Raw genomic sequence first — 25819 nt, 5'->3', positions numbered from 1 at the left:
GGCCACTGAGCCATTCTCTTCCCCACTCTCAATTTTATCATATATATTAATATATGTGTTAATAAAATTTCTCTACAATATTTTATGACCCCTAAAAAAATGTTTATTGCTCCCAATAAAACAGTTTTCAACGTTATTGCCCCTCAATAAAAGGTTTATTAATTATTACCCCTCAACAAAGCATTTTATTACTTTCTAATAATACATAAACAAATTAATGTCCTCAATAAAACATTCGGCGAGGGTAAGGTATGAACCCTTGCAAGGTTGGTGACACATTCAAAAAAGTCTGGTGAGATTCTGGTTCAATCCCGAGAAAATTTATTGCAACTGAAGTCCGGCGACCCAAGTCTGGTGAGATTCTGGTCAAGTCTTCTCTCTCTTCCACTATCTCATTGTATGAATGTATAAGGGGCTATGACAAATAGTCTTAAAATAATTTTACTTGTTAAGACTTTAGTTTTTTTTTTTTGTAATATTTTTTTATATCAAGGACGTCAATCATTATATTGAATAAATGTAGGAGTAGAACATGAACACGATCCGTCCGCGAGGGCCTCGTACAAAAGTAACCATGTGAAACCACCCAAGAACAAATTTAAGAAAACAACCTTGAGGACCAGATGCATGCGACACGAACAAAACCCTAGATCTAGGTTTTGCCACCGCACAAAGAGAGAAGAAAGGAGAGCTCTCTTCATCTTTTCTACTAATCCTAACATTGTTAAGACTAGTTAAAATTAGTTGATTTGGGCACAAATTATAGACAATCTCTTGGAGTACTTGTTGTAAACTTGTAATGGGAAGTGAGGTAACAAATAGACATTAACTAAAGAACCACAGATGGACCGGGATATTTTGAAATTTATCTTTCAGCGCGTTTTATTTTGTCTTCCCGCCATTTCACCCAAAACCATTTTGCACAAGTGGATAAAAAAAAAACAAAAGTTCCACTTCCATATTCTCTTGAGCTATTAGCAAAACACTTTGTCGAAAATGTCGACGTGGCACATGTTCTCCGACGCCGCCGACAATTTCCGGTGGCGATTCTCCGCTCCGGACCCCAACACCAGGCCGCCGGACGCCGCCTTCTATACCGGCAACGAAAATCTCAGCTCAAGCGCTCGCTTGCCTTCCATGGCCGACCTGTTGCTTCAAGGCTGCTCAAAGCTCGCGGCGGAGAGTCAGATGAGTCACGGCGGACTCGGCAGATCCGTCTCCGTCAAGCCGTCTTCCTTAGCCAAAGCAGCTTCGCTTCTGGGGGCCTCCGATTCAGGTTAGGTCACCGAATTGGGATTTCAATTTCACTGAATTTGATTTGTCAATTTCAATTTCTTTATTTATTCATAATTTTCAATTGAAAACACTAGGAATGTGAGAAAAATGAAAGAGAAAAAATTGTAGTTAGGGAAAACTAGAGTAGTTTATGAAGTTATCAAGTACTCATTAGAAGCCGAATTTTCGATGCTGTGTTGGTGGTGTGCAGGCCGAATGAGAGGTAGTGGAGGAGAGATTAGAGGTGATGGTTTCGGTGATTCGCTTTTCCAGACTGCCTCTGGGAAGATGGTTAATATATCTTCCAAAGGTCTTGTCAAGGCCAAGAAATTGCTTAGTTTGGAAGATGAGAATGAGGACTGTAGTCTTTTTTCGGGGTTCAACATTGGTGGGGTTAAGGATGCTGCATCGGTTTCAAGGTCTTCGGTGAATCATATGACTGGTTCGGTGCAAAGTGGGTTGACGGATGTGTCCAATCTGAGTTCTGTGCAAGCTCAAGTGCCTAGTTTGGCTTGTACACCTTCATCAGTGAAGCTACATACACCCGGAGGAAGATCTACTTCTGTTTCTACTGATGGATGTATGGCTGGTTCCATGCAGAGTAGATGTAAGAATGAGTTTGATCAGAGATTTATGCAATCCGAGATGACTAATTCAGTTTCCACACCTTCATCAGTCCAGTTACCTACACCCAGTTCAATTGATGCACACAAGACTGGTTTGGTGCAAAGTAGATTTAAGAATGAGTCCAAGCTAAATCATTTGCAATCCAAAATGCCTAGCTCAGCTTCTACTCCTTCATCATCCAAGCTACTTGCAGCAGGAGGAAGCTCCGAATGTCTTTCCACTGATCCACATAAGACTGGTTCAGTGCAAAGTGGAGTTACAAATGTGACTGATCTGAGTGTTATGCGATTCCAGAAGCCTAATATAGCACCCAAACCTTCATCAATCAAATTCAGTACAGCTGGAGGAAGATCTATATCTGTATCCACTGATGCACTACAACGTGCTAGGAATCTCCTTGGTGATCCAGACTTGGGAACTCTCCTGGATGAGGGGAATTCAGACATGGATCTGACATTTTCAAAAGGTTGTGAACATGATAGTCACACTGCCTCTTCCCACCAGAAAAAGCCAAAGTCCAAATTTTTAACAAAGAGTTTTGTATCTCCACTGCAATCATCGACTAATCAAGTGCAGACATCAGCAGTCAAGTCAGATAGTACAAATTGGGGCACTAACCTGATCAGCCAATTCGATGTTGTTAGCAATGAAAATGCCCGCAGGTCAAATGGTGAGTTACCTTGTGGCAAAAAACCCTTCAGCAACAAACCTTGTACTCTCACTACAGCAGAGAACAATTATTTGGCAAATGGTAATGGTGAAAGGATTGATCCTGTTGAAAGGTCACTAGCCAAGCCATTGGTGGATATTTCAAATACCATTGGCACCTCTCCTCTGAGTAATATACGAATGGCTGGTGTAAAGAGGAAGCTAGGAGGGAATTCTGTTTCTTCATTCAAGAAGCCTCGCATTTCTAACTTCTCCACCCCATTGCATAGGAATGTTCCACTCGTTCCTAATGGTATACTTTAAGTGTCTTAATTACCTTTGTTTATATTGGTTATCAATGAAAACCATTTTTCATTTAACCTTCAATTCCATTAGGTTTGTCTACTTTTCCCTCTGACCATTCAAGTTTCAAAGGAAGGGTTTCTACTCGATATCCTGTCCTGGTGGCTAGAATGCCTTTGAAAAAGTATTTTGGAATGCCACCATCAGATCAAACCATGGTATGGAGACTGATAGTTCTGTTATTTTTCACCAACATATTATCTTTGTTTTGCTCACTGATACCTTTTTATGCATCAAAATGAATTTAGGTGGACTGCATGTCAGATCAGGTGAGAAGAGTTACAGCAATTAATGCAGAAAACTACATGTTTCCTGATGAATCTGGCTTAAACTACGTAGGAGCAGAAGCTGTTATGCACATTTTGGCTTCTTCGGGAGCCTCAACAAAAAATACTTTCAGAGAGTAAATATCTGTCCTTAAAACAGTTCTATTCAAGAATGTCGGCACTATCTCGATCCCACTCTCCTTCTCTCTCTCTCTATAAAGGAAAAATAATTAGTGTCTGTTTCTGTTCAATTTCTGATGCCGTATTGATGTATGAAAATTTTGGTGAAAAAAGGAGTTATAGAAGTGTTCCTAGTCAAAACTGCATGATTTGAAATTACTTACATCTGGAAAATCGTCTATGCAATGGTAGTATGGATCGGTTAGACTATAGAACATCTTGAAATTCTTGTAAGTGGCCATTCTATGGAACCTGTGCAATTGTTAGATGCCATTCTGTATCTTAGATTGTCTATACCATGATTTGACCTTCTGTTGAGATTCTGATAATATTCCTCTATTTAGGTGGGTCATAAATCACTACAAGTGGATTGTCTGGAAACTGTCTTGTTATGAGAGATGCTATCCCACTAAAGCTTTAGGAAAATTTTTGACGCTGCCCAATGTGCTTGAAGAACTGAAGTATAGGTATCTGTACTTATACTATACCTATTTGTTACTCCTGTGGTGGCTAGTGGGGTATCCATGATTAACAATATGTAATGCGTTTGTACAGATATGAAAGAGAAGTGAATCATGGTCACCGCTCTGCAATTAAGAAAATACTGGAAGGAGATGCGTCACCTTCTTCAATGTTGGTCTTATGCATTTCAGCTATCCGCACAAAACATGGCCCAAATATAGAGACTAGCTCAGGAGCTGAAAATAGTAGTGCTGCAAAAGTTGAACTTACTGATGGGTGGTAAGAAATTAGTCAATTACATTCTCTACGCTTTAAACTATATTGGAGATGGCATGTAAGATTTGTTTTATTTTAATTATTATTATAATTCTGTCTCACAGGTATTCAGTGGATGCTATTCTGGATGCTCTCCTATCAAAGCAGCTCGCTAGTGGAAAATTGTTTGTCGGACTGAAACTTCGGGTATTTATATGTTGGTCTATTATTTTTAGCATTTCATCTTGATTGAAACATTGTGTACTAATTTCTGCTTGCTTACATTTTGCTTTTTACTGATGAAGATTTGGGGAGCAGGACTCTGCGGCTGGGTTGGGCCTATTTCACCCCTCGAGGTTGACATTTTGATTTTTCTTTGAAGTGAATTTTGAACTATATTTCCTTCTTAGGGGAATTTCTCAGGTTCCTGGTTCAACTTCAGGTGTCAAGAGAAGTTATGTTACGGCTACACATAAATGGCACATATAGAGCTCACTGGGATGATCGATTGGGATTTTGTAAGAACTATTTCTCAGTGTCCAGTTTTGGAGGGGTTGACCCTATTTTACAGTTTTATCTTAATGCTTATGGTGCTTGATCCTCAAATCTATTCATACAGGCAACCGTGTTGGCCCTCCCTTAGCATTTAAGTGCATCAAGAGCGATGGGGGTCTAATTCCTTGGACTCTTGTAGGAGTCACACGGATTTACCCTGTTTTATACAAAGAAAGGTGGTTTGGAATATCATCTATAATTATTTAAGACATTACTATGTTTACTGCAATTTGAAAATGACACGGGTTTTTCTTTTAGGTTAAGTAATGGAAGATCTGTTGTGAGATCAGAGAGGTTGGAGACCAAAATGATGCAATCTTATAGCCAGAGGTATGTCTTCTGCTAAGAAAACCAGTATAACTTCCTTTAAGATGACATTCATAGTTCATATTTCCTTGAAACATTCCGAAAACGTTCAGCTATGCTTCTTAAGTGTTAGCCTATATAGCAAGTATGCTCTCCTTTATTGTTACAGTTTTTACTTTTATTTTATAAATTTAGGCTTCTTTTTATCGTAAAAGGATACAAATACACACACACACGTGGTCATATACATGAAAATATAAGAATATTTTTCTTCCCTTAAACAAAACATAAACTGATTTGAGTTACGTTGGAAGCTACAATATCTAACATGAACCATCATAGATGATTATCAGTTGATCAGCTACACAATGCTTCTTTAGTTATGTGGTTCTAGATGGTCAAAAACTTAAATGAAGACCAGGCCCTTTGCATGGGCTTAGGCAGGAGAATGTGATCAGTTGATAAGTATTGCGTACATTTATACAATACTTGGAGTTTGATTGCTCTGATTGTATAAAAAATAATCAACTTCAATAGATCCAAGGGTACATGTAATTTATTTTCTTACTGATTCATGGAAAATTCTATTCTCATTATATGTTCTCATGAGAATTTTCATTCTCACTATTGTTTTTATACAAGCAATCAAATATTCACTAATTCTTAAGATGCTATAGTGCTTTTCTTAATATTCACCTAGAGTGGTCATGTAACAACGACCTTGCCAATCTACATGTGCTTTTCTTCCCCCAAAAAATCATGTTATTGTTGCCCTCTCATTCTCTGTGTGTATACTCTCTTGCAAGTATTTGTGATTGATATTCCAATGGATGCAGGCGCTCTAATGTTATTGAGGGCATTATCTCTGAGTTCCAAAGAGGACTAGAACATTCACATACATGTAATGAGAGAGACAGTGAAGGAGCAAAACTTTTGAGGATACTAGAGACAGCTGCTGAACCTGAAGTTTTGATGGCGGAGATGAGTACAGAACAATTGAATTCTTTTACCAAATATCGAGCAAAGTTAGAGGTTGGTTTCAATTGTTTTGACTTTTGGAATGGTTTTCTATAGAAACAGATTTTGATGATGGCAGGTTTGTCATTAGGCAATCAAGCAGTCAGACATGGAGAAATCAATTACGAAAGCACTAGAAGATGCTGGATTAGCTGAGAGGGAAGTGATGCCATTAATGAGGGTGAGGGTAGTTGGATTAACTAGAAGCTTATGTAAAGGAAAAGACAGTCCTAAAGAAGGACTAATAACAATCTGGAACCCGTCAGAGCAGCAGGTGAATCTCTCTCTCTCTCTCTCTCTCTCTCTCTCTCTCTCCCTCCCTCCCTCACCAACACTATTGGGTATTCACACAAGTGGCTTAAGTATTCCTTTTAATGATCAGAAGTCTGAGTTGGTTGAGGGGCAAGCATATACTGTTTCTGACCTTATACCAACAAGTCCGGCTGCTGATATTCTATACTTGCTAGGAAGAGGATCCAAAACAAAGTGGAAGCCCTTATGTCAGCAGACAATGGACAACTTCAGGTACGTGTTATATTAAATATGTTTCTGTCTTTGTTATCAGTTATCTTTTCTCTCAAAAGTTTAAATCCATCTCAGGCCCTTTTTCAGTCCTCGCAAATCAATGTTATTGTCAGATTTTGGTCAAGTTCCTCTTTCCAGGTGAGTTGGCTTAGCCTACCATTTCCATTTTGATTCTTCTGTTCATTCTTAAAGAAATGTAATGTTAGTTTATTCTAATTGCTCTTTAACTGTTGCATTGAGGGTTTTAATTTTTTTTTTTTGTGCAGTGAATTTGATATTGCTGCATTCGTGCTGTTTGTGGGGGATGTTTATATAGCGGGTCACCAGAAGAAACAGTGGGTGTTTGTGACAGATGGTTCCATTTCTGAATCAAAATCAGAAGGACTAAACGATTCTTTACTTGCCATCTGCTTCTGTTCACCGCATGTTGATGATCAGTCAGATCCTCCTTTAAACTACAACCTCGCAGGTTCAACGGTATGTAACGTGCTTTCTCAACAGTCACTCATGTAACTTATCTTCAGAAGTTGTTCAATTTGGTATAAACCAAAGACAACAATTGTCATGTTTAATACAGCTGGTAACTTGAAAATGACTAATAGAGGAGCAGGTTGCCATTTCTGTGTCTTAAATCTGAATAGATCTGAATTTCTCTGAATTCTAAGCAGAAATTAATATAAGATCTGAATTATATGATTATTTCTGTTCTCTGTGTGTGTGTGTGTGTTTCCAGACCTAAATTTTCAGTAATAATGCTAAGCTGCCACATTTAAACCACTTGACTTGGCATTTTTTGTGGTAATTAACAAATTTCTTTGGCATATTATCTATAAGAGTGTGTGTGTGGGCGCGCGCGCGCACGTGTGTGTGTCTGTGTTTCTCTGTTTCCAGACCTAAGTTTTCAGTAATAATGCTAAGCTGCCACATTTAAACCACTTGACTTGGCATTTTTTGTGGTAATTAACAAATTTCTTTGGCAAATTATCTATAATCTTTAGTTCTTTACATGTTCCGTGTTTGCAGGTTGGTTTTTGTAATCTCATCAAGAGAGCAAAGGACCAAATGAATGCTCTTTGGGTAGCTGAAGCTACAGAAAACTCGGCATACTTTTTGAGTTTTGACTCTCGACATTGTTCACATCTCAAAGATGCTGCTGCCTCTGCTGAAAGATGGGGCAGGATCTCTAGCTTGGTCTGTATTTCAAAACTTGAATTGTAGTCAATGGTGTAATCTATGTTTCTCTTTTTTGTTTTCTTCTTTTTGGAAATTGTTCTATGTTACTCTGCTAAAGTAATTCCTTGGTTCTCTATGCAGATGATCAATAGACTCAAGGAGAGGGTTCAATTTATTATTGGTAAAGGGTAGATTGTGAAAGGAGCTCATTTCAAATGTATGTAAGTCTCCTTACACCTTTCTGTTTTATGACATTAAACATTATGGCTATTCAGTGATTCTGTATTGTCATTTTCTTTGTTTATGCATGCGTGCATCAGTCTTTATATTGGAAACTAGAGTGCTGAGTGATCTCAAAAATAAGATTGCTGGTGTACAATAACTTGAGTTTCCACCTCAATGTGATCATGATAGATAAGAAATGGTTGTTCAAGGCTTCTCCTTTTCAAGTATTTTCTGAAAACTTACAGTTTATTTCAATGCAGTGAAAATGATAGGAGCGGTATAGCACCATTTAGGTTATTAGCTTTTACTGTTCCTCAAAACTTACTAGGATACACTAAGTTGAGCTGGGTTCTTGCAGTTACGTGGTAAAGGTTCATTAGCTATTTATCATTTACTTCCTGGCAATCATGTTAATGATGCCTCATCTCCTTTCTCCAGCAGATTTTCGTCTAGCATTCAATTGAGAGAAGCTTCAACAGCAAAGAAGCAAAAGCATGCATGGCCAGAAGTAACTAGCTTCCACCGGATCCATTTTTGAATTGGTACTCATATGGTGGCCATTTGTACTTTGGAAGGCATTACAAATTACTTATTTATATCGCAGTTCAAGCTAAGTAATGCCATCGACTACTCTCTGATGAGTGATGATCATAGATATGCAGGCTCTTGTACGTCTTGTGAAATAGGAAAGTCTGATATTATATTCTACCCAGTAGAGAGAGGCTAACCGCTAACATATATCATGTTCATAAAAATAGAAAGGCTTTAGACTTGAAGGTCTACTTGGCCAAGGTCTATTTATCCATTTTCAGTTATACAAGATTAAACCTTCACTACTGTACGTCAGATTTGGTGAACTTGCTGATCTACTAGCTAGGTTTTTCCTATTATTTTTGGGTCAATTCTCACCTTAATTTTTATAGTCCATCTAGGTTTCCTGTAAGATTTAGTAATCCTTACTTCTTGGGGTTACCTATTATGTTTAGGTTGATGTCTGATCTTACCTTAATTTTGGTGTAGTCCTTCTAGGTTTCCTGTAAGAAATTGTAATAGCTTATTTATTCTTTTAAGACTTGGGTTTACATGTCTTCCTAAGAAACATAGGACTGTTTGTAACAGTATAAAAAGGAGATAGGTGCTACTCAACATACATCACCAATATATACAACAACATTAACTTTCGTCTATCTCAACTTGATTATCATATCAAGCTAAAATAATGGTGCGATGGTCGGCCAAAGATGATTTCCCCCGAGAGCGTATAATATACGTTCCATGGATAGCCAAGTACCAGATGCACCAAAAAAAAGAAGAAAGGTTATTAAGAGATCCTGAAGAAGAATATGAGCACACTTTGATCATTCAGAATCTCTCTCGCAAATGGTTCCTCTACCAAGATGTTGTAAATCCACCGGAAACCATCATCGAGAAACTCCACGAATTACCAAAGACATACTGTACCACCTCCTTCAAGGAAGACCATCCCATCAAAGACGGCGAACATGAGTCCAGAACAAGTAGTGTCAAAAGTTTGTAAATTAAAAGCACAGGCTCGTAAAAATCGCAATCTATAAAAGAGACCTTTTTCATTTGCAGATATACCAAGGCTTGATCAGGTGCAACCGATCATACAACATATGTCGTCAGCAACTTTACGCACTATGTACGTGCTTTGGTAGAGCTTAGTGTTCCTGTAATATATTTCACAAAGCTTCATTCGTATTTTCTTGATACAGAGCTCAAAAATAAAAAAGAGAAGCTGGGAGGTAATCTTGTCTGCCTCACTGCTCTTTTCAGTTGTGTCTCCAAGGCTGCCATTGAGTTCTTTTCCACGTAGTAGAACCCATGAATCGAGATTGGTGTTGAATTGTTGGTTGCCTTTGGCTCTTGATTACACTGGGTACAAATTGCTATTTTTACGACCTTGTGCTTTTAAGCTTGTCAAAATCGCAATCTGTACCCATTCAGCACCAATCTCGATTCATGTTTCTACTACATGGAAAAGAATTCAATCGCAGCTTCGGAGACACAGCTGAAAAGAGCAATGAGGTAGACAAGATTACCTCCCAGCTTCTCTTTTTTTATTTTTGAGCTATGAAGATACGAATGAAGCTTTGTGAAATATATTACAGGAACACTAAGCTCTACCAAAGCACGTACATGGTGCGTAAAGTTGTTGATGACATATGTTGTATGATCGGTTGCACCTGATCTAACCTTGGTATATCTACAAATGAAAAAGGTCTCTTTTACGGTGACGTAACTTTTAGTGTGGATAATCAAGATGGATCGACGACAACAGAATAACTATCCTGCTGGCAAAGCTTACTAATATTAGAGATATCAAAAGTAAAGTGTTTTTTATATAGTTGTAGAGAAAGATACAGTTTGTCAACGATTGGTGTAGGATGAATTTTGCGACAGATACAAGTGCATCGTAATAACAGCGAAAGGTGTCAGGACTCATCCGGATTTCACCCTGAAATCCGGAATGAATCATGCGGGGACCATCTTTAAAGATAATGCTACCGAAAATTCGACATAACCGCTCTTGAAAATGGACAATCATTCCTAAAGACACATGCAAACACTTCTAAGATCAAGCTCACACCTTATACTCATGGAGCCACCGTGCTCCCCCACAAACGCTCAACTCCATAATAGAACTACAAACTGAAAATTTAGAATACAACTCAATGGTTCGAAGCAATCTAAGAATTGAAACTGATAATAATTAATACAAATAGGTTAACTCGCAACCTATCGACAATATGGCAGCGGAATGGGTAACTATGTCTCGACTTCTAATACGCCAAACCAACGAATATGCAGACTTGTCATTTGAAAACGAAAGACCCAGGGGAGAAACATTCAATAACGTTAAAGTGAGTGGACAAATATAAAATTAAAAAAAATCGAATAATTAAATAAAATTTTATGCTTTCCCACTCTTTGATAAGCAAGAAATCCAATACATGCAAATGTTAATAAAATCTTAATTGAGAAACGTCTAAAGAAAACGGACTAGTCTCACTAGTCAAAAACTCAAAATAACAACAAATTAAAGTAAATAATAACTTTTGTAAAAGAAAATATCGAGATGGTGGACTAGCCCCGCTAGTCAAGATAAGAATAATACAATGAGAATTAAAATACAACCATACTAGTGAGCCTCCTAGGCAAAAGTACTCCCATACTCCTGATACCTTCATGTTATGACAACAGAGAGGGTACCAGGCTTGAGTGATGTCGTCGACTACATCACATCACCCGAAACCGGAACGGGCTTGAGTGACCCACTTACAACATGGAAGCCACATCGCCTCGAAAGGCAAAACAACATGCTAGCGTGAATAATAAAGAACAAGTATGACATAAGATAGGAAATATAAATTCATGTGAGTTTCCTCGAAACTCATAACTAAAACATAATTACGATTTCTAACCGTACTTGGAAAATTCCAAGAGAAAAGAAATTAATTAAATTCAACGACGTGTCCCACACGTTAAAATGCTCAATGAAATAATTAACTCAAATAATCATCATGTTTTGAAAACTAATCAACGCTCAAATCCTTAATGTAGTCTTAAATTCGGAAATCATAAAGAATATCAAAACTCAAATACCAAAATAATAACCCAAGCTCAAATCCATAAATCATGACAAAGATTAATCCATGCATCAAATTCCAAGATCATTTCATAAGCCGAAATTATAATATAAGCTCGGAAAATAGAACGATAATTTCAAAAAGAAACCATGCATGCATATTTATTTAAAAACAAAGTGTCCACTCACAAGTTAAGCCTAAGTCTTCCAATGTTCGGAATACTCCTCGAGCGCTGTCTCAAACTATTCAAGTTCTCGAGTCAATCCCACGTCTTAACGGCTCTCAGCCAGATATGCTGCATCGTCGGATTCTGGCAACTTGATGGAATATTCTACCAGATTTCGGCCACTTGGCCATAGCCCCGCCCCACCCCCCCCCCCCCCCCCCCCCCCCGTCGTTCTCCAAAGCACCAATTTCTTCAATATGCTTAAAACCAAAAACCTAGTTGCTCCTTGGCCTCCTCCTAGTCAGATTTTCACTTTTGTTCATCCAAACACCAACCTAGAAGTTCCTTAGCCGAGAAACCAAACTTTGCCTCGACTCAACATCACAACAGCTGCCTCCAATTCCTCCCGAGACGTGTCTGGTCTCCAAAAGAATATTTCAAGGCCGTCAGAGTTTTAGATGATCGCTGAAGCACGAAGAACGCCGGTCGCTGGAGAACGAGCACCGATTTTCTGAAACTTGGCCGAAATCGTTGAGAATTGCCGGAGGACTACCGCACCTCTTCCTGGTTAATCTCCCTCAAGGGTTTGTGCAAGTATGAACCACGGGCTGGGCTAGAAAGAAGAGAAGAAGATGAGAAATTTGGTGGTGGTTAGGAGGAAGATGGTGGCCGGACAGCGGCTCACCGTCGTGGAGCTTGCCTGAGAAGGGAGACATGAGAGAGAGAGAGAGAGAGAAGAGAGAGAGACTCGGGTTGAGCCCGATATGGGCTTTTTAACTCGGTCAACAACTCTCCTACCCTTTTAAAGGGAAATGAATGACCCATATTTAAAAACAAGGAGATCCAACGGCTAGAAATTTAAAAAGTTTTCTAATTTTCAGAAAAAGGATTTTACTACCGAAACTTCGATAAATCATAGAAAATAACTCAAAACTCTAAAAAAAATAATCCGAAGACACCGGTGAATTACTGTTGACGCGTACAACGACACTGCAGCCTTAAAAGAAGAATATAGGTTTTCGAGAAAAATTCGAAAATAAACTCAATCGTTAACTTACTATGTTACCAAGCACGGTTAAATTCTTCAGTGACTCATACAAAACATGGTAAATTAGTGAAGTTAGATACGAGGCGTTACAAAAGGCATGCCGAATGTGTTAACTAGAGTATTTTTGAGTCTATTAAGCAGGGTTTCATAAGAGAATTGGTTCATTTTGGAAGCTATAATGTCATACATCAATGTCCAATCATCAAACAACCAGTAAGTGGTCACAGAAGCTTATTCGATTCATCTGAAGTAGGCTTCATGAAATATACCTACTTTGAGGCTAAGTTCTATTCAGTTATTGTTAAGAGTTAAGACCAACACGTGTGGTCTTCGTGCCATGTTTTTAATTAAGCATGGGGGGCTTCTTCCCTATATCAAGGTGTTCGACACGAGCTTAAAGCATGTTCTTGTCATAATATGTTTCATCATCTTCAAAGGCAAGGTGTTCATGTTGAGTACTTTAGTCATCGAGAAATTCTTAGGTGCAACAACCGCACCACGTCATCTATGCGACCCACCACTCACAACATGACACGTTGTTTTTTTTTTTTTTTTTTTTCTACACCTGCCTTTTTCTTCTTCTTCTTCCTTTCTCAGACGGATCTCCTTCCTTCCTTCATCTTCGACGCCGCCATCGACCGCCATGAAAATGCAAACCAGAAACCAGAAACCCTCTCTCTCATATTTCATCTATGGTGATCCTTTATGACGATCCGAAGGTCTCGGCCGCTCGCCGAAGCTCAAGGTGGTGGTCCAGTCCATGCTCTCCGCCGTGCCGGAGAAGCCGCATAGGCTATACGACCTTCGGAGAAGCCGTAGGGACCTTCGACGGCGTCGAAAAGAAAGGAAGAAAGAAGCTTCGTCGGAGAAAGAAAGAAGAAGATCCGTTGGAGAAAGGAGGAAGAAGAAGAAGAAGGCAGGTGTAGAAAAAAAAAAAACACGTGTCAAAGGGTGGTTGGGTGCGCATGTGCCAGATGGTGCGGTTGTTGCACCTAAGAATTTCTCTTAGTCATCATATTGGTGATTAATTGTACTTCTATATGAATTGTTTAGCTACTGCTTATTGTCATTCAAGCTTCAAGACCTATCTCTGAGGTCTGTTCTACATTCGCTCGAGCTAAGCTTGTCTCAGTTTAGAGTTATTGGTCAAGCCTGTAAGTGGTTTTCGTCGTTACTTATTCAACATTGGGGCTTATCTTTCCAGTCAATACACATGTCTTTTCCTTCAAGAGGCGGGGGGGGGGGGGGGGGGGGGGGGGGCGTATGTTTTAGCATAAATTTACCTACCCTAGATATGTAGCGTATTGAACCAGTTTTGTGATTTACGGCGGATATGATCGAGCATCTCGTGATATATTCGTTATCGAGGCTATACCAAACCTATCTTAGAGATCAAGTGATCTTGAGGCAAATCTAGGTATTTGTCGATTCATTGCTAATTGTTTGGTGATATCTCGTTGCCTAGAAGATGAAGATTTGCTAATGTAGTCAGGCATGGCGTGTGGTCCAATTATAGAAGGATATCATCATATAATATTGGTTGATTGAGGACATATGGAATACATGCATGACGTCCAGAAGATAAGATTCAATCATATTGCCTTAAGGATTCTTTCTTTAATGGTTTATGAATACACAAGGTAGTGCACGTCTAAGAAGAGTTATGCTTTGAAGTAACATTTGTACGTAGGAAGATGTTCACGTCTTGAAGGTCTGCTATCTCCAAGGAATCATATTTGAGGGAAATATCTTTACTTAAACTTCGTATCTAAGTTTGATATGCGGATCGATACCTGCAGTTAAATTTTTAAATTTGTATATTCTTTCTTATCTATCAGGTAATTACTAACTGAAGATTACATGATATCTATGAGATGTTGTTTTATGGTTCGATTAGGAGAATATCTCCCCCGATATGATTAGAGATCTGATTGCCTTGGTATGCAAGTCATTTGTGAACATGCCTTCTATATATATAAGATGTTCTTAGCGAATGTGAAAATGACGCAGAATTCAACAAACCCTAGCACACCTGCGAATTGGAAGCCTCTCCAGGAGTACCCAATTTACCAAAAAGCTTCTCCATGAGCACCATCAAGCCCGCAAGTCTGCAAAATCCCCCGCTTCACTCACCAAAAGCCTGTCAGTCGGTAAAGACCTAAAGCCTCATCACGAGCACAAGTCCACCCCTATTGTTAGAGATCACATCTCTAGCAAATATCCTTTTTATTTTGTTGCTGAGTAAATCCTAAGGATCCATCCTAGGCAGCGGCGTAACCAGAAACCATAATTAGGAGGGTCAGAATCTATTGCATATAACAATGATTCTTTTTATCAAAATCTCAATAGGTAACATATATTGCATTTATTGATTTTTTTTCTAATCAAATATAAATCGGGTGCAGTTTTCATTCATCACAAGCCAAAATGGTCATTACATACATTTTTGTTAATTTTCTTTTAGATAAATTGTATATAATTATAGTAATAGATTAATGAATCGACACTGCTTTGTTTCATAAATCTACCAAAATACAAAAGAAACAGTAGCATATTTCAACTTGTTGTTTGTCTAGAAAAAAAAATGATAGTGTCCTCTTAAGAAAAAAACAAGAGTAGAACGACACATAGAGAATACGAGGAGAAAATTAAACAAAGAGTTTATAAAATATACTGTTTCAATCAACTAGAGTCTTGCGCAGTTAGTGTAAATTATACATTGTGGGTAATTGGGCCAATGTTTAAATTAGTCTTTATCTTTGTTCCTTTGTTTTTTTGATGTAATGGGTCAACTTCAGACCAAAAAAGAAAAGGACATAGGGGTCAAATGAGAAGAGTTTCTGACACATGAATCTATCAGAGCTTGATTTTTAGACACTGAGAGAGGTCAAATGACCCTTTTGCTCCCCTTTAGCTACGCCCCTTATCCTAGGTCGTGTGAAAGAACCTAACAGCAGGATTGACCGTATGTGCTCACAATCATTGGAAGAGAAGTCAGAAGACACGCGAACGCTCAAGGTCAAAACAGTTGCACTGCCTCAACGTGCTGACACGCCATCCACAAGATGGTTGTTCGAAGAACCTGAAAATCCACCCCGAACAAGATGATCTACTCATGTATATTTCAGCCGTGAATATGTGATCGACAAATAGGTGAATCGAAGAAATCTCAACTAATCTTCAATATTGAGAACCACTCCCAATATTGATATATGGAAGAGTAATCGGATTCTAGATTTTCCCTTGTACTTGATTCATAAACCTACTAGATAGCTAAAAGTGAAGTAGCTTACCAAACCACTGCGTCAGTGTCACGCCCCCTGAACCGGAAACGGTCTTACGAATAAGAGACGCACTGCCGCGTAACCGTTCCCACCAAATTCTGAACCACAAAACGCTCCCGTTTCGGGAAACTAACTTTAATCAAATTGGCTGAACCCGTCACAGCCTCCCAGAAGAGGAAAACAAAAAAATCGAATGGCCTCCCGTGTGCTTCGGAATTCGCGCAGTCTCACCACTCTTGACTGCTCTCAGTCACTCTTATAATCACTGATGCCAACAACACTCCCTCTCCAATTCCAATGGGCTCTTTCACTTGGGTTGGTGAGTACAACGCCGCCGTCGCCGCCGCTACTCCGACTCCGACGCGGCGGAGCAAGAGGCTCCAGCGCTCCAGGAAGATGGAGTTCCTCAGCTGGGGCTCGAGGCCGTTGATTGAGTTTCTCGACTCGATTGGGAAGGACACGACGAGGCAGATCTCTCAATACGACGTCGCTACGATCGTGACGGAGTACGTCAGCCAGAAGCAGCTTCTCCACCCCACGCGGAAGAAGAGGATCGTCTGCGACGAGGCGCTGCTCTCTCTCTTCGGGAGGAAGACGATCGCCAGGATCAAGATCTACGACTTGCTCCAGCCGCATTTCGCCGACAATTTGGAAGACGATTCCGATGACTCGTCCGACGAGTCCAACGACGACGTTTTGGACGACGACGAGGAGGGGGAGGAGGAGATTAAGCGGCAGAGGAGGAAGCAGCAGAAGAGGAGATTGGCTCTGCATGCGCCTCCGCCGCCTCCGAAGAGCTGCTACGCCGCGGTGATTCCGGAGAATGTGAAGCTGGTGTACCTGAGGAGGTCGGTGGTGGAGGCTATGGTGAAGCAGGACGAGGCTCAGGTGTTCGAGGATAAAGTCGTCGGGAGCTTTGTGAGGACCAAGACGGATCCTCATGACTTTATGCAGATAAATTCTCACCTGCTGATGCAAGTGAAGGCGGTTCTGAAGAAGCCGAATTCGGAATCGCCGTCTGATGGAGGTGATGTTCTTCTTCAGCTTCATGGCGCCGTCAAGGACTTCCCCATTTCCATGCTCTCTGATGATAACTTCTCCCTGGTAGTCCACTCACATTACTCTTTTGCTTCGTCTTTGTTTCTGTATGAACTTTGCTTTTCGAATTGATTTATATCCAGTTTTAGTACTATGGGCAGTAGAATTTGTTCGATACTATTGCTAATTTTAGGTCTAGTTTTGTCTGCATGCATGCTTTGTGTTTAGATTTTAACTGAGGGGGACTAGTTTAACTAATTCTGGTATTCTTTTTCGGAATTTGGAAAAACACTACCTCTTCTCATTTTGGAAGCAAAGTCAATTCTGAAATATAGGCAGTAATGTCTTGCATAGAATCACGTTGGTTTGGTCTTGAGCCTGGCTGAGCAACATATAGTGAACTTGTAGTCAGTTTTAGTGTAATTTATTATCTTTACAGATTTGTCTGACTTTGTTAGTTGAGTGAGCTACTTAGCTGGTTCTGCAGGCCGTTCGCCATTATGGACCACTTGTCTATCTTTCTCCGGGTTTTTCGTTTAACACATATTAAAGGAAATCTGATAAGGGTCACACATAGTTTCCATTACTGCATGACGTTGTTCAGTTTCGTTATCGCTGGTTCATCAGCAATTTAAAATGATATCATCGCGCCCTTTCTACCCAATGACAATCCTTATCAACGGCCGAATCCTTCTGGTCCTGGTAACTGAGATTAGTGTGACTAAGGATGCTCTACTGATCTATGTAATCATGTGTTTGCAGGAAGAATGTGAGGATTTACGTGAAAGAGTTAAAGGTGATTTGCTGAAGAGACTTACAGTGGTACATATACTTCCCCTCAACAATTAGCCTCTCCGCATTTATGAAACAATTTGTTTGTTATGGCAACAGAGAGTGTTATCAAGCTTATCAAAATTGGCTCCATTTAATATGTTAATTAACTTTGAATTTTCTATTTTTTCAATAATCCTTATCTTTAGCAACATATAAAGTAATTTTACCCTCATTGTTACTGAGCCTGCTACATCTTTGATAGGTGGAGCTTCAACGAAAGGTCCAGGTTTTGCATCTGGATATAACAAAGCATGTAAGTATTTGACCAAGTGTTCTGCAAGTTGGTGTTGATAGCTGATTTTTTTATAGTCATGTTGATATGTGCCGAAACCCAAAAGAAAGATATGTTTATATGTCCTGGTCAACTGAAGATAAGAGCAGAAGACCAACGACATTAATGAATTAAGATATTGTTTGTGTTAAATGTTTTTAAAACTGTTTTGAACTATGAGTTAATCATGTGTGATTGTTAGAAGCTTTTAGTACCATGCAGTGCTTTGAGATATAAAATAGAGGAACATGATGCTAACACGCAAAAGAAGTTTGCATTTTTGTTTCCATCAGACCATAATTTTTGAAATTAAACTTCAGAGAATGTTACAATGATTCTGGATTTGGTTTCTAGTATTTTATAGCGGTAAAACACAATTTCCATTTGCACATTCATACAAAAGTTTGAGAAGGTTCTTTAGACACAATGACTAAAAAAAAGAATATTTGCTTACATCGAAGGGTGGTGGTGTCTAGCTCTCATTAGTGGTATTCTCTGACCTTGCCACAGTGATATGTTTCATATCATATTCATCACCTTCACTAACAGATACAGCTCTTATTTATTTAATTTTCATTATGCTGTACTCCACATCATGGTCATTGAGGAAAGTTGTTTTCCGCTCACAATCAAATGTTGTCTAAACCCTAAACCCTGATTCCTTATTATTACTGATTGATTGTTTGTGGAACTGTGTATTGTAGAAGTTAATGAATGTAGGTGTCTCCCTTGTGGGAAAATTAAAATATGAATGCATTTGATTTGAGGTTGATAGTGTGATCATTTCTCTATCTTCTTGTGGATTTGTTTCAGTGGCTTGCGAGGGAACTTCAATTCCTACAGAAAGCAATTGATCGATTTAACGAGAAGGGCTGGCGTCGAGAATATCCTTTGAGTACAACTATTCCATACTTAAATATGTTGAGTATTTTGATTTTAGTATTGCCTGGTCAAATAAAAGCTCAAAAGGAATCAAGAGGTTCATGTTTTATGGTAAAAGTGAAAGCTACCGCACATTGTTTCCTTGACTTTATTATTCTTTTACGCTGTTTGAGCACTTGGAAAGAAGGCAACTGCTCCAGTCTCCAGATGAGCAAGAACGTCTGTTGAGAGAGGTTCCTGAAGTCATTGCAGAAGAATTGGAGGTAGAACCAACAGATTCTGCACAGGAAATAGAACAACCAAACCATGGTTCCCCTGGACATATCCTCAGGGGAGATTCAACTCCTAGTTCTGATATACCGGCAGAAGGAACTCTTATCACATGGACCTCAGCCGGCATACATTCTGAAGGTGCGTTGTCAATAAAAACTTGAAAAATCTCCCAAGTTGTCTTTTGTTTTCAGTTTTGATTTACAGTAGATATACATACAGCTGAACTCAAGTGTTGAAGGAACCCCCATTTTTGTTCTCAATTCTCAAGTTGTCAAATTTCTGATTGTGGAGTTAATTATTTATTTTGTTGTAATTAAGATGTTAAAAATGATGCTATAAGATGTGAACGGGTGAGCCAAACTTGTTCTGTAATCTGTATTTGTGTTTGTATTGCCACTGTGGACATCCAAGCACCTTACAACTTAAAAAAAAAAAAAGAACTGATCCTTATGGTCTTGTGAATTGTGATTTTTGTGCAGCATGCGAGGATGGTAATTCGTTGCAAGACTGGCAGAAGCAACCTGCAGAGTCTGTAAAAATGATACTAGATGAGCCAAAAGTAGAAGACAACAAGGCTTCTCAGCAACTTGTAGATAAGCATGTAGTGACATCTCAGGTGGTTGATTTGAGTGACGACGACGAAAGTGAAGATCAAAGATCTGAAAGAAAGTTTGAGATTCCAATTCACCAGCTGGGCGCCTTAATGTGGCATTATTTGGATCCTCAGGGAAATGTACAGGGTCCTTTCTCAATCATTTCGCTAAAGCGCTGGAGTGATTCTGACTACTTTTCTCCAGATTTCAAAGTTTGGAAGACTGGTCAAAGTAGTGATGAAGCTGTATTATTAGCCGACATTCTTCGTTCGAATTTTCTGAATAAAAGTGTATACCAATAAAATTTGTATCCAGTTCATGGTTCAGCTGTAATTATCTTTTCTCCAATGATTGAGGGAATAATTTCAGTGTAGTGTTGATTAGCAGAGGATTACAGTGATTGTTTCCTTGCAATTTTGATTGATATTACAACCTTTAGATGTCATCGGTGATGGATTTGGTCGTCAAGGAGTGATTAAGAAATCCCCAATGCGATATTGCATCCATGTTTACAACATTGTACAGTTAATTTCTAAACAGGGAAATAATCATGGATTTTGAAGTTCTGATTTGGGAGATGTTAGAGGAAACAAGGTAAGCAGTTCTGGTGGTGACCCTGGCGACCTTCCCTGGCGTGGTGATGGATGCAAGTAAAATCTTCTCTCTTGAATGGCTTTCTCTTCTTCGAAATGACTATTTCTATTTTCATCTTCATGTTCATATGTTCTAACCATTGGCTTTGTTGCAGCTGCTAGTGATCCTCCTCTGTTTTCTTGTTCGACTATAGACAGCTTTGAGAAAATTGTGGAAGGGCTGACCAAGGGGCTTGATGATTTGAAATGGCTGTTGATGATGGTAGGTTTAACGATATCAAGCTTGGGTTTGATGTATTGCCTTCTCTCATGAAGTTTGCTCATTGACGCGGCCGTCGTGGTTGTTTTCCTTGAGCTTATTATGCTGGTTGCCGCGTTACTCTTTGGATTCTGTGTTTGAGTTTGATTAGGTCCGGCTCCTGTTAAACGTTGTACTACTTTTTGAAATGTGCTCGTGTCTGCATGAACAAATGTAGTCAAGGGCTTGCAGTCACCTCCCATTTCCAACGTCTCCATCTATCGATCGAGGAATGTTGGACCTCAAATCGATCGATCGAGGAATGCCTGACCTCGAATCGGTCGATTGAGGAACGCCTCCCTCGAATCAATCAATAGAACCTGAATAATAGAATAGGGGAGGAGAGACGTGGTTAGATCCAGGATGCATATAAGAAAGAAAAGGGAAGAAACTATAAACGGATAGATGGAGAAAGAGAGATATGATGATGAAGACTAGAAATGAAGGCAAAGGGTTTGATCTGGCGTACACTCGAAAGCCAGCAAGGTAAAACAAAAGGGTGACCTCAAACTCCATGATTAGTTTTAAGCTTCCAAAAGAATCACTGAATTTTGGGAGGGACAGCCCCATCACAATTACCCTTACCCTCTATGGAAGATTCCCTTTTTTTTATGACCGTCAATGACTCAGTCATGTTGACTATATATTGACTTATTTACCAAAATAAAATTGACAGCCATTGTCAACAAACCAAGGTTGTTGACTGGACAAAAGAAAAGGCCAAGTCCTGATTGTTAGTAATTTTTTTTTTTTTTAAATTTCTTTCAGAAATCATATTATCTAATTTCTCATTTTACGAAAGAAGCTGGAGAAATTGAATAATTTGATTTATAAAAGAAATTTCTCCAGCCTCTTTCAGAAATTAGGGGTTTTACGGTCATCTCATTCGTGGTCTGGATTTTGTAATCAAGGTGTTTATTGTGTAATGTTGTCGACATTTAATCATCTTGCTTATTTATTCTACAAAAAATAAAAATCATCTTGCTTATTTGGTGGGAAGAAAATGTTACGATGTAAGTTTAATGAAAGCAAAATTGCTCCCCACCCTTACTTCTCCACCCTCATCCTAGGGCTTGCAATTTGAGCCGAGCCAAACCAGCCAACCGAGTTTCGAGCCGAGCCAACAACAGTCAGTACCGAGTACGGTATCTCGGCTTGGCTATGGTACACGATTTTGTATACCATCCGTACCAACTGACATATATGTATACCAACCAATATACGTATCTAACAAGGCTTCAAACGCAAACTACAACACATTTTGCAAGAGTTGGGACTCAAACCCAAACCCAACACCTCGTAGGTGGAAAGACTCGCCTCCAACCACTAGAGCATATGCTCTTCTTATTAATATATAGGCAAAAAGAAAAAGTAGCACCGGAACACAACACATAGGTATGCTCGTATGAGGAAAATGTATAGAAATACAAAGACACAAAAGATTTCAAGCGTAGAGATCCAGAGGCGGAGCCAATGAAGGACCAGTGGGGGCATGTGCCCCCAGTGAAAAATTGAATTTCTTTGGCTAATCTTCTTTGTGCCCCCAATGAAATATTGAATTTCATTGGTCAATTTTGTTTGTGCCCCCACAACAATTCATCTTCTTCAACTTCTGATCGGGAGGACGCCTAGTTTCTTTTCTATAGTTCTATTTCTTGTATTTAGGCTTTAGCTTTTTAGATTGGGCTTTTGGACTGTCTGTCAATTTTCACAAAAAAAGCTCTAGACCAAGACAAAAGTCATTATTAATTTGAAGAGAAATTTTAAATACACACCCCTAATCTCTTAATACACACCTTTATTATTTTATGTTTCTATTGAGATTTTATAGGTAAGCTAAATGACCAAAACATACATCTATTATTAAAAAAAAAAATCACGCTAGAAGTATTCTTTTCAACGTCTTCTACCCTAAAATAGTCGAAAGCACGTCTTCTCCTCTAACCCCAATTCTTCTCCACAGCTTTAGTTTGATTTTACAGATCATATTGTCAAGTACTATATTTTTATCAGCTTTAGTTTGATCTTGTAGATCATATTGTCAAGTACTGCATTTTTTATCATGACATGTTTTATTGAATAACTAGCTATTTATGTTTAATAGCTACTGTACTTCTACACTTGTACTAGTTCGTGAATTTTGAAAACTTGTATTGGTGATTTGGAGTTGGGATATAATAATAATCATTTGATTATAAATTGAACGATGATAACCACAAATTTCTAGCAAAAATTAGACGAAATAATATGTAAAAAGAGGTACCAAATAGTAAATATATATTAATTATATTAAATAATGGAATATTTCATAAATTCAGGGCATTTTAGGCAGTTTGGGATGTGTATTAAGTATAATACTTAAATGAAAAACTTGATAGGTGGTGTATTAAGTAAGGAGTGTGTATTAAGATATTAGAGGTGTGTATTTAAAATTTCTCTAATTTGAATTAATGGGATATTTTTAACCTGAAGAATGAACACAGTGGTCATGAATAGAACATTTAGTATGTGAACTTTTAAGTGTGGGTTGGGACCTATGTAGACTATGTAGAAAAATTCTGGGTTTGCAAACTTCAATTTTTGTACACACAAGTTAGCCACAGGTAATGCTTATAGTTGTGCGTGTATATATATATATATATATATATGTTCGTAAATTTAGCCGCAAAAAATTTTTGTGCCCCATTAATATATTTTTCTAGCTCCGCCACTGTAGAGATCGATGATATAAATTATCGTACTTGACTCCCTCTCCTATTAAAACTAAGCCACATCAACAAGGTCATGTAATCACAAGGCTAGGACTGATCATCTCTCTTTTTGAATCCCAACTTTTAATAGAAGGTTTTCAAGATTGTTCAGTTGTTTTGTTTTTTTTCAAATTCGTGGGTTTTGTCTGATATCGATACCTCTTAATCAAATTGCATAATCCAGTACCATTTAGTCTAGCTGCATAGTCTCCTTTTAATAAATGGGAGGTTGTGATTTCGACTCACGAATGTGTAATCTGATAAAAAAAAAAATCAAATTAAAAGCATATTATATATTTCCATTTTGGTGTTTTTCTCAAGTCTACGTACATTGCATGATAGTATTGATCGTGTTAATGCATATCATGGGACATTTTTCTTTGTTGAGAATGACATATCATGGAACTTGGAATTCACCAGAACATAAATTGAATGTAAATTGAGAAGATGAACATGATCAAAAAAGCTTAAATTGTACAACAGACTAATGTAATCACATTTACATACACTTAATTCATGAATCACGATTCTTTTAAAATTTTCAAATAATTAATTAACCTCATCACATTGGTGATCCTGCATGCAACGAATTCGCAGCATACTTATTGTTCAAACATGAACCCTAGTTAGCTAACTCCATGGATATATGACAATTGAAGTTAATTAGCGACAGCTGAAGTTAATTAGCTTCCTAGCTAGGGCTATTCGACAATTGGTGGGAACCGTTCCACCATATGGATCGACTAGTTGCTTGCAAGAAATTGTATGCGAAGAAATTTCTCAAATGTAAGACTTATATTGGTCTTGAGATATACAATTTTGTTCTTCTAAATTCTGATCTGAAACCACATTTATCTTTCATCCATGTTCTCTTCCGCCTCCTCCGGAGCTTGTGTAATTGATGGTGTCGTCTGAAACTGAACACTGGGTGCATGAGGCATTTTAGAAATCTGTTCTAGCAGCTTATTCCTCATCTCCACCAAGTCTTCAGGTTTGTTCAGGTTCCGCATGCCACATGTGTCGAACAGAAGAGTGTAATTTGGAGCAAAATAACCATAGTAGTCGTTTTCAGGCAACTGATCATCAAGTTCCTCACCGATTGCTACTGCCGTCTCGTAACACCAGCAACGAACTACATTCCGAATCGTATAACCTCCCCCTCCCAAGACCATCAAAGGGATGTTAAACGATCTAAGGAAACCAAGACAGTCCGCATGGCCTTTGATAGACAAGTTGAAGCACCCTAACTTGTCCCCGGATAGCGAATCTGCCCCGGACTGAAGAACAACAGCCTCCGGTTGATACATCTCCATCACTTTTTGGATTACTGGACGAAATATCCAGCGAAAATCTTCATCATCTATTCCATCGTTCAAGGGTACATTCAAAGAATAATTCTTCCCTAGTCCAACACCAATGTCTTCAATATGCCCGGTCCCCGGAAAGAAATCACCAAATTTATGGAAAGAAACTGTCATGACTCTATCAGTGGTGTAAAATGCCTCCTCGACTCCATCTCCATGGTGCACATCAATATCGATATAAAGGACACGTCTATGAACCTTGAGAAGCTCAAGAATCCCTAGCACAATGTCGTTGACATAACAGAACCCCGAGGCCGCGGACATCTTTGCATGGTGAAGCCCGCCGGCCCAGTTGATGGCGATATCAGCGTCTCCTTGATTGAGCTTGACAGCGGCGCCGAGAGACCCGCCGGCAGAGGCCTGGCAAAAGCCGAATAGGTCATCGAATACGGGACAGTCTTGACCTATGTTGAAGCGCTCCTTGTAGCGAGAAAAGGGAGTTTGGTTAAGGGTGTCGGGGGAGACGGAGGCGAGGAAGTTGACGTAGTCATCGGAGTGGAATTGGCTGAGGTCGTCGGTGGTGGCCAGAAAAGGGCAGTTGATGTCCATTTTATGGTTGAGGCCGTAGTTGACGATGAGGTTGTGGGCCATTTGGATGCGGAGGGGTTTCATTGGATGGCCCTGGCCGTAGTAGTGTTGGCCGATTGTTGGGTCGTAGAAATAGCTCACTCTTCGCTTTCTGGCGTCTGGTCCTGAAGGTAGTGAATTAGCATCACTTGTAGACTCCATTATTTTGCAGTTTTCTTCTTCTCTGGTCTAAGCGTCTAGCTAGCCTTTTACAGCCCTAACCAGGTTCTGCATATATTTAGTTATGGGTTTCAGGGTTCGTGCCTTCCATCAACGACCTTTATATATGCAACACACTCTGATCCCTTTCCTATATGGAGTAGGAACGCTATTGAATCGAAAATCCTTTTCCTATCAGGATTTTGATCTA

The 25819-nt window shown here is 39.0% G+C and overlaps 3 protein-coding genes across 3 annotated transcripts; 2 read left to right on the top strand and 1 right to left on the bottom strand.

Moving 5' to 3' along the window:
• Window positions 1-996: 996 nt before the first annotated feature.
• LOC101314804 lies at window positions 997-8336 on the top strand. The gene is made up of 19 exons (XM_004289556.1): window positions 997-1276; window positions 1487-2863; window positions 2947-3071; window positions 3162-3316; window positions 3704-3826; window positions 3915-4100; window positions 4202-4283; window positions 4382-4432; window positions 4519-4594; window positions 4696-4807; window positions 4890-4961; window positions 5774-5969; window positions 6046-6228; window positions 6337-6479; window positions 6555-6617; window positions 6746-6956; window positions 7503-7670; window positions 7794-7873; window positions 8319-8336. Exons 1-18 carry the CDS (start codon window positions 997-999, stop codon window positions 7842-7844), a joined length of 3654 nt encoding a protein of 1217 aa, XP_004289604.1. The 3' UTR covers window positions 7845-7873; window positions 8319-8336.
• Window positions 8337-16159: 7823 nt separating this feature from the next.
• Window positions 16160-20486, top strand: LOC101314889 (uncharacterized protein At5g08430-like). The gene is made up of 6 exons (XM_004288591.1): window positions 16160-17090; window positions 17787-17846; window positions 18061-18111; window positions 18943-19013; window positions 19175-19422; window positions 19764-20486. The coding sequence occupies exons 1-6, from the start codon at window positions 16284-16286 to the stop codon at window positions 20177-20179; spliced, it is 1653 nt and encodes a 550-aa protein (XP_004288639.1). The 5' UTR covers window positions 16160-16283; the 3' UTR covers window positions 20180-20486.
• A 3883-nt stretch (window positions 20487-24369) lies between these two features.
• LOC101314516 (histone deacetylase 6-like) lies at window positions 24370-25611 on the bottom strand. The gene has a single exon (XM_004289555.1). It carries the CDS (start codon window positions 25609-25611, stop codon window positions 24370-24372), a length of 1242 nt encoding a protein of 413 aa, XP_004289603.1.
• Between the last annotated feature and the right edge of the window lie 208 nt (window positions 25612-25819).

This window comes from Fragaria vesca, linkage group LG1, assembly GCF_000184155.1.
Source record: "Fragaria vesca subsp. vesca linkage group LG1, FraVesHawaii_1.0, whole genome shotgun sequence".
Lineage (NCBI taxonomy): Eukaryota > Viridiplantae > Streptophyta > Magnoliopsida > Rosales > Rosaceae > Fragaria > Fragaria vesca.
The sequence above is the reverse complement of the archived record's forward strand: the minus strand, read 5'-3'. Positions and strand labels throughout refer to the sequence as shown.

What these genes read in the sequence shown, in the direction of transcription:
- LOC101314804 (XM_004289556.1), top strand. Translation starts at nt 997, where the DNA reads ATGTCGACGTGGCACATGTTCTCCGACGCCGCCGACAATTTCCGGTGG. An exon ending in CTTGAAGAACTGAAGTATAG is followed by an intron (nt 3,827 to 3,914) that starts GTATCTGTACTT and finishes GCGTTTGTACAG; the next exon opens with ATATGAAAGAGAAGTGAATC. An exon ending in GGCCTATTTCACCCCTCGAG is followed by an intron (nt 4,433 to 4,518) that starts GTTGACATTTTG and finishes GTTCAACTTCAG; the next exon opens with GTGTCAAGAGAAGTTATGTT.
- LOC101314889 (XM_004288591.1), top strand. Translation starts at nt 16,284, where the DNA reads ATGGGCTCTTTCACTTGGGTTGGTGAGTACAACGCCGCCGTCGCCGCC. An exon ending in TGCTGAAGAGACTTACAGTG is followed by an intron (nt 17,847 to 18,060) that starts GTACATATACTT and finishes CATCTTTGATAG; the next exon opens with GTGGAGCTTCAACGAAAGGT. An exon ending in AGCCGGCATACATTCTGAAG is followed by an intron (nt 19,423 to 19,763) that starts GTGCGTTGTCAA and finishes ATTTTTGTGCAG; the next exon opens with CATGCGAGGATGGTAATTCG.
- LOC101314516 (XM_004289555.1), bottom strand. Translation starts at nt 25,611, where the DNA reads ATGGAGTCTACAAGTGATGCTAATTCACTACCTTCAGGACCAGACGCC.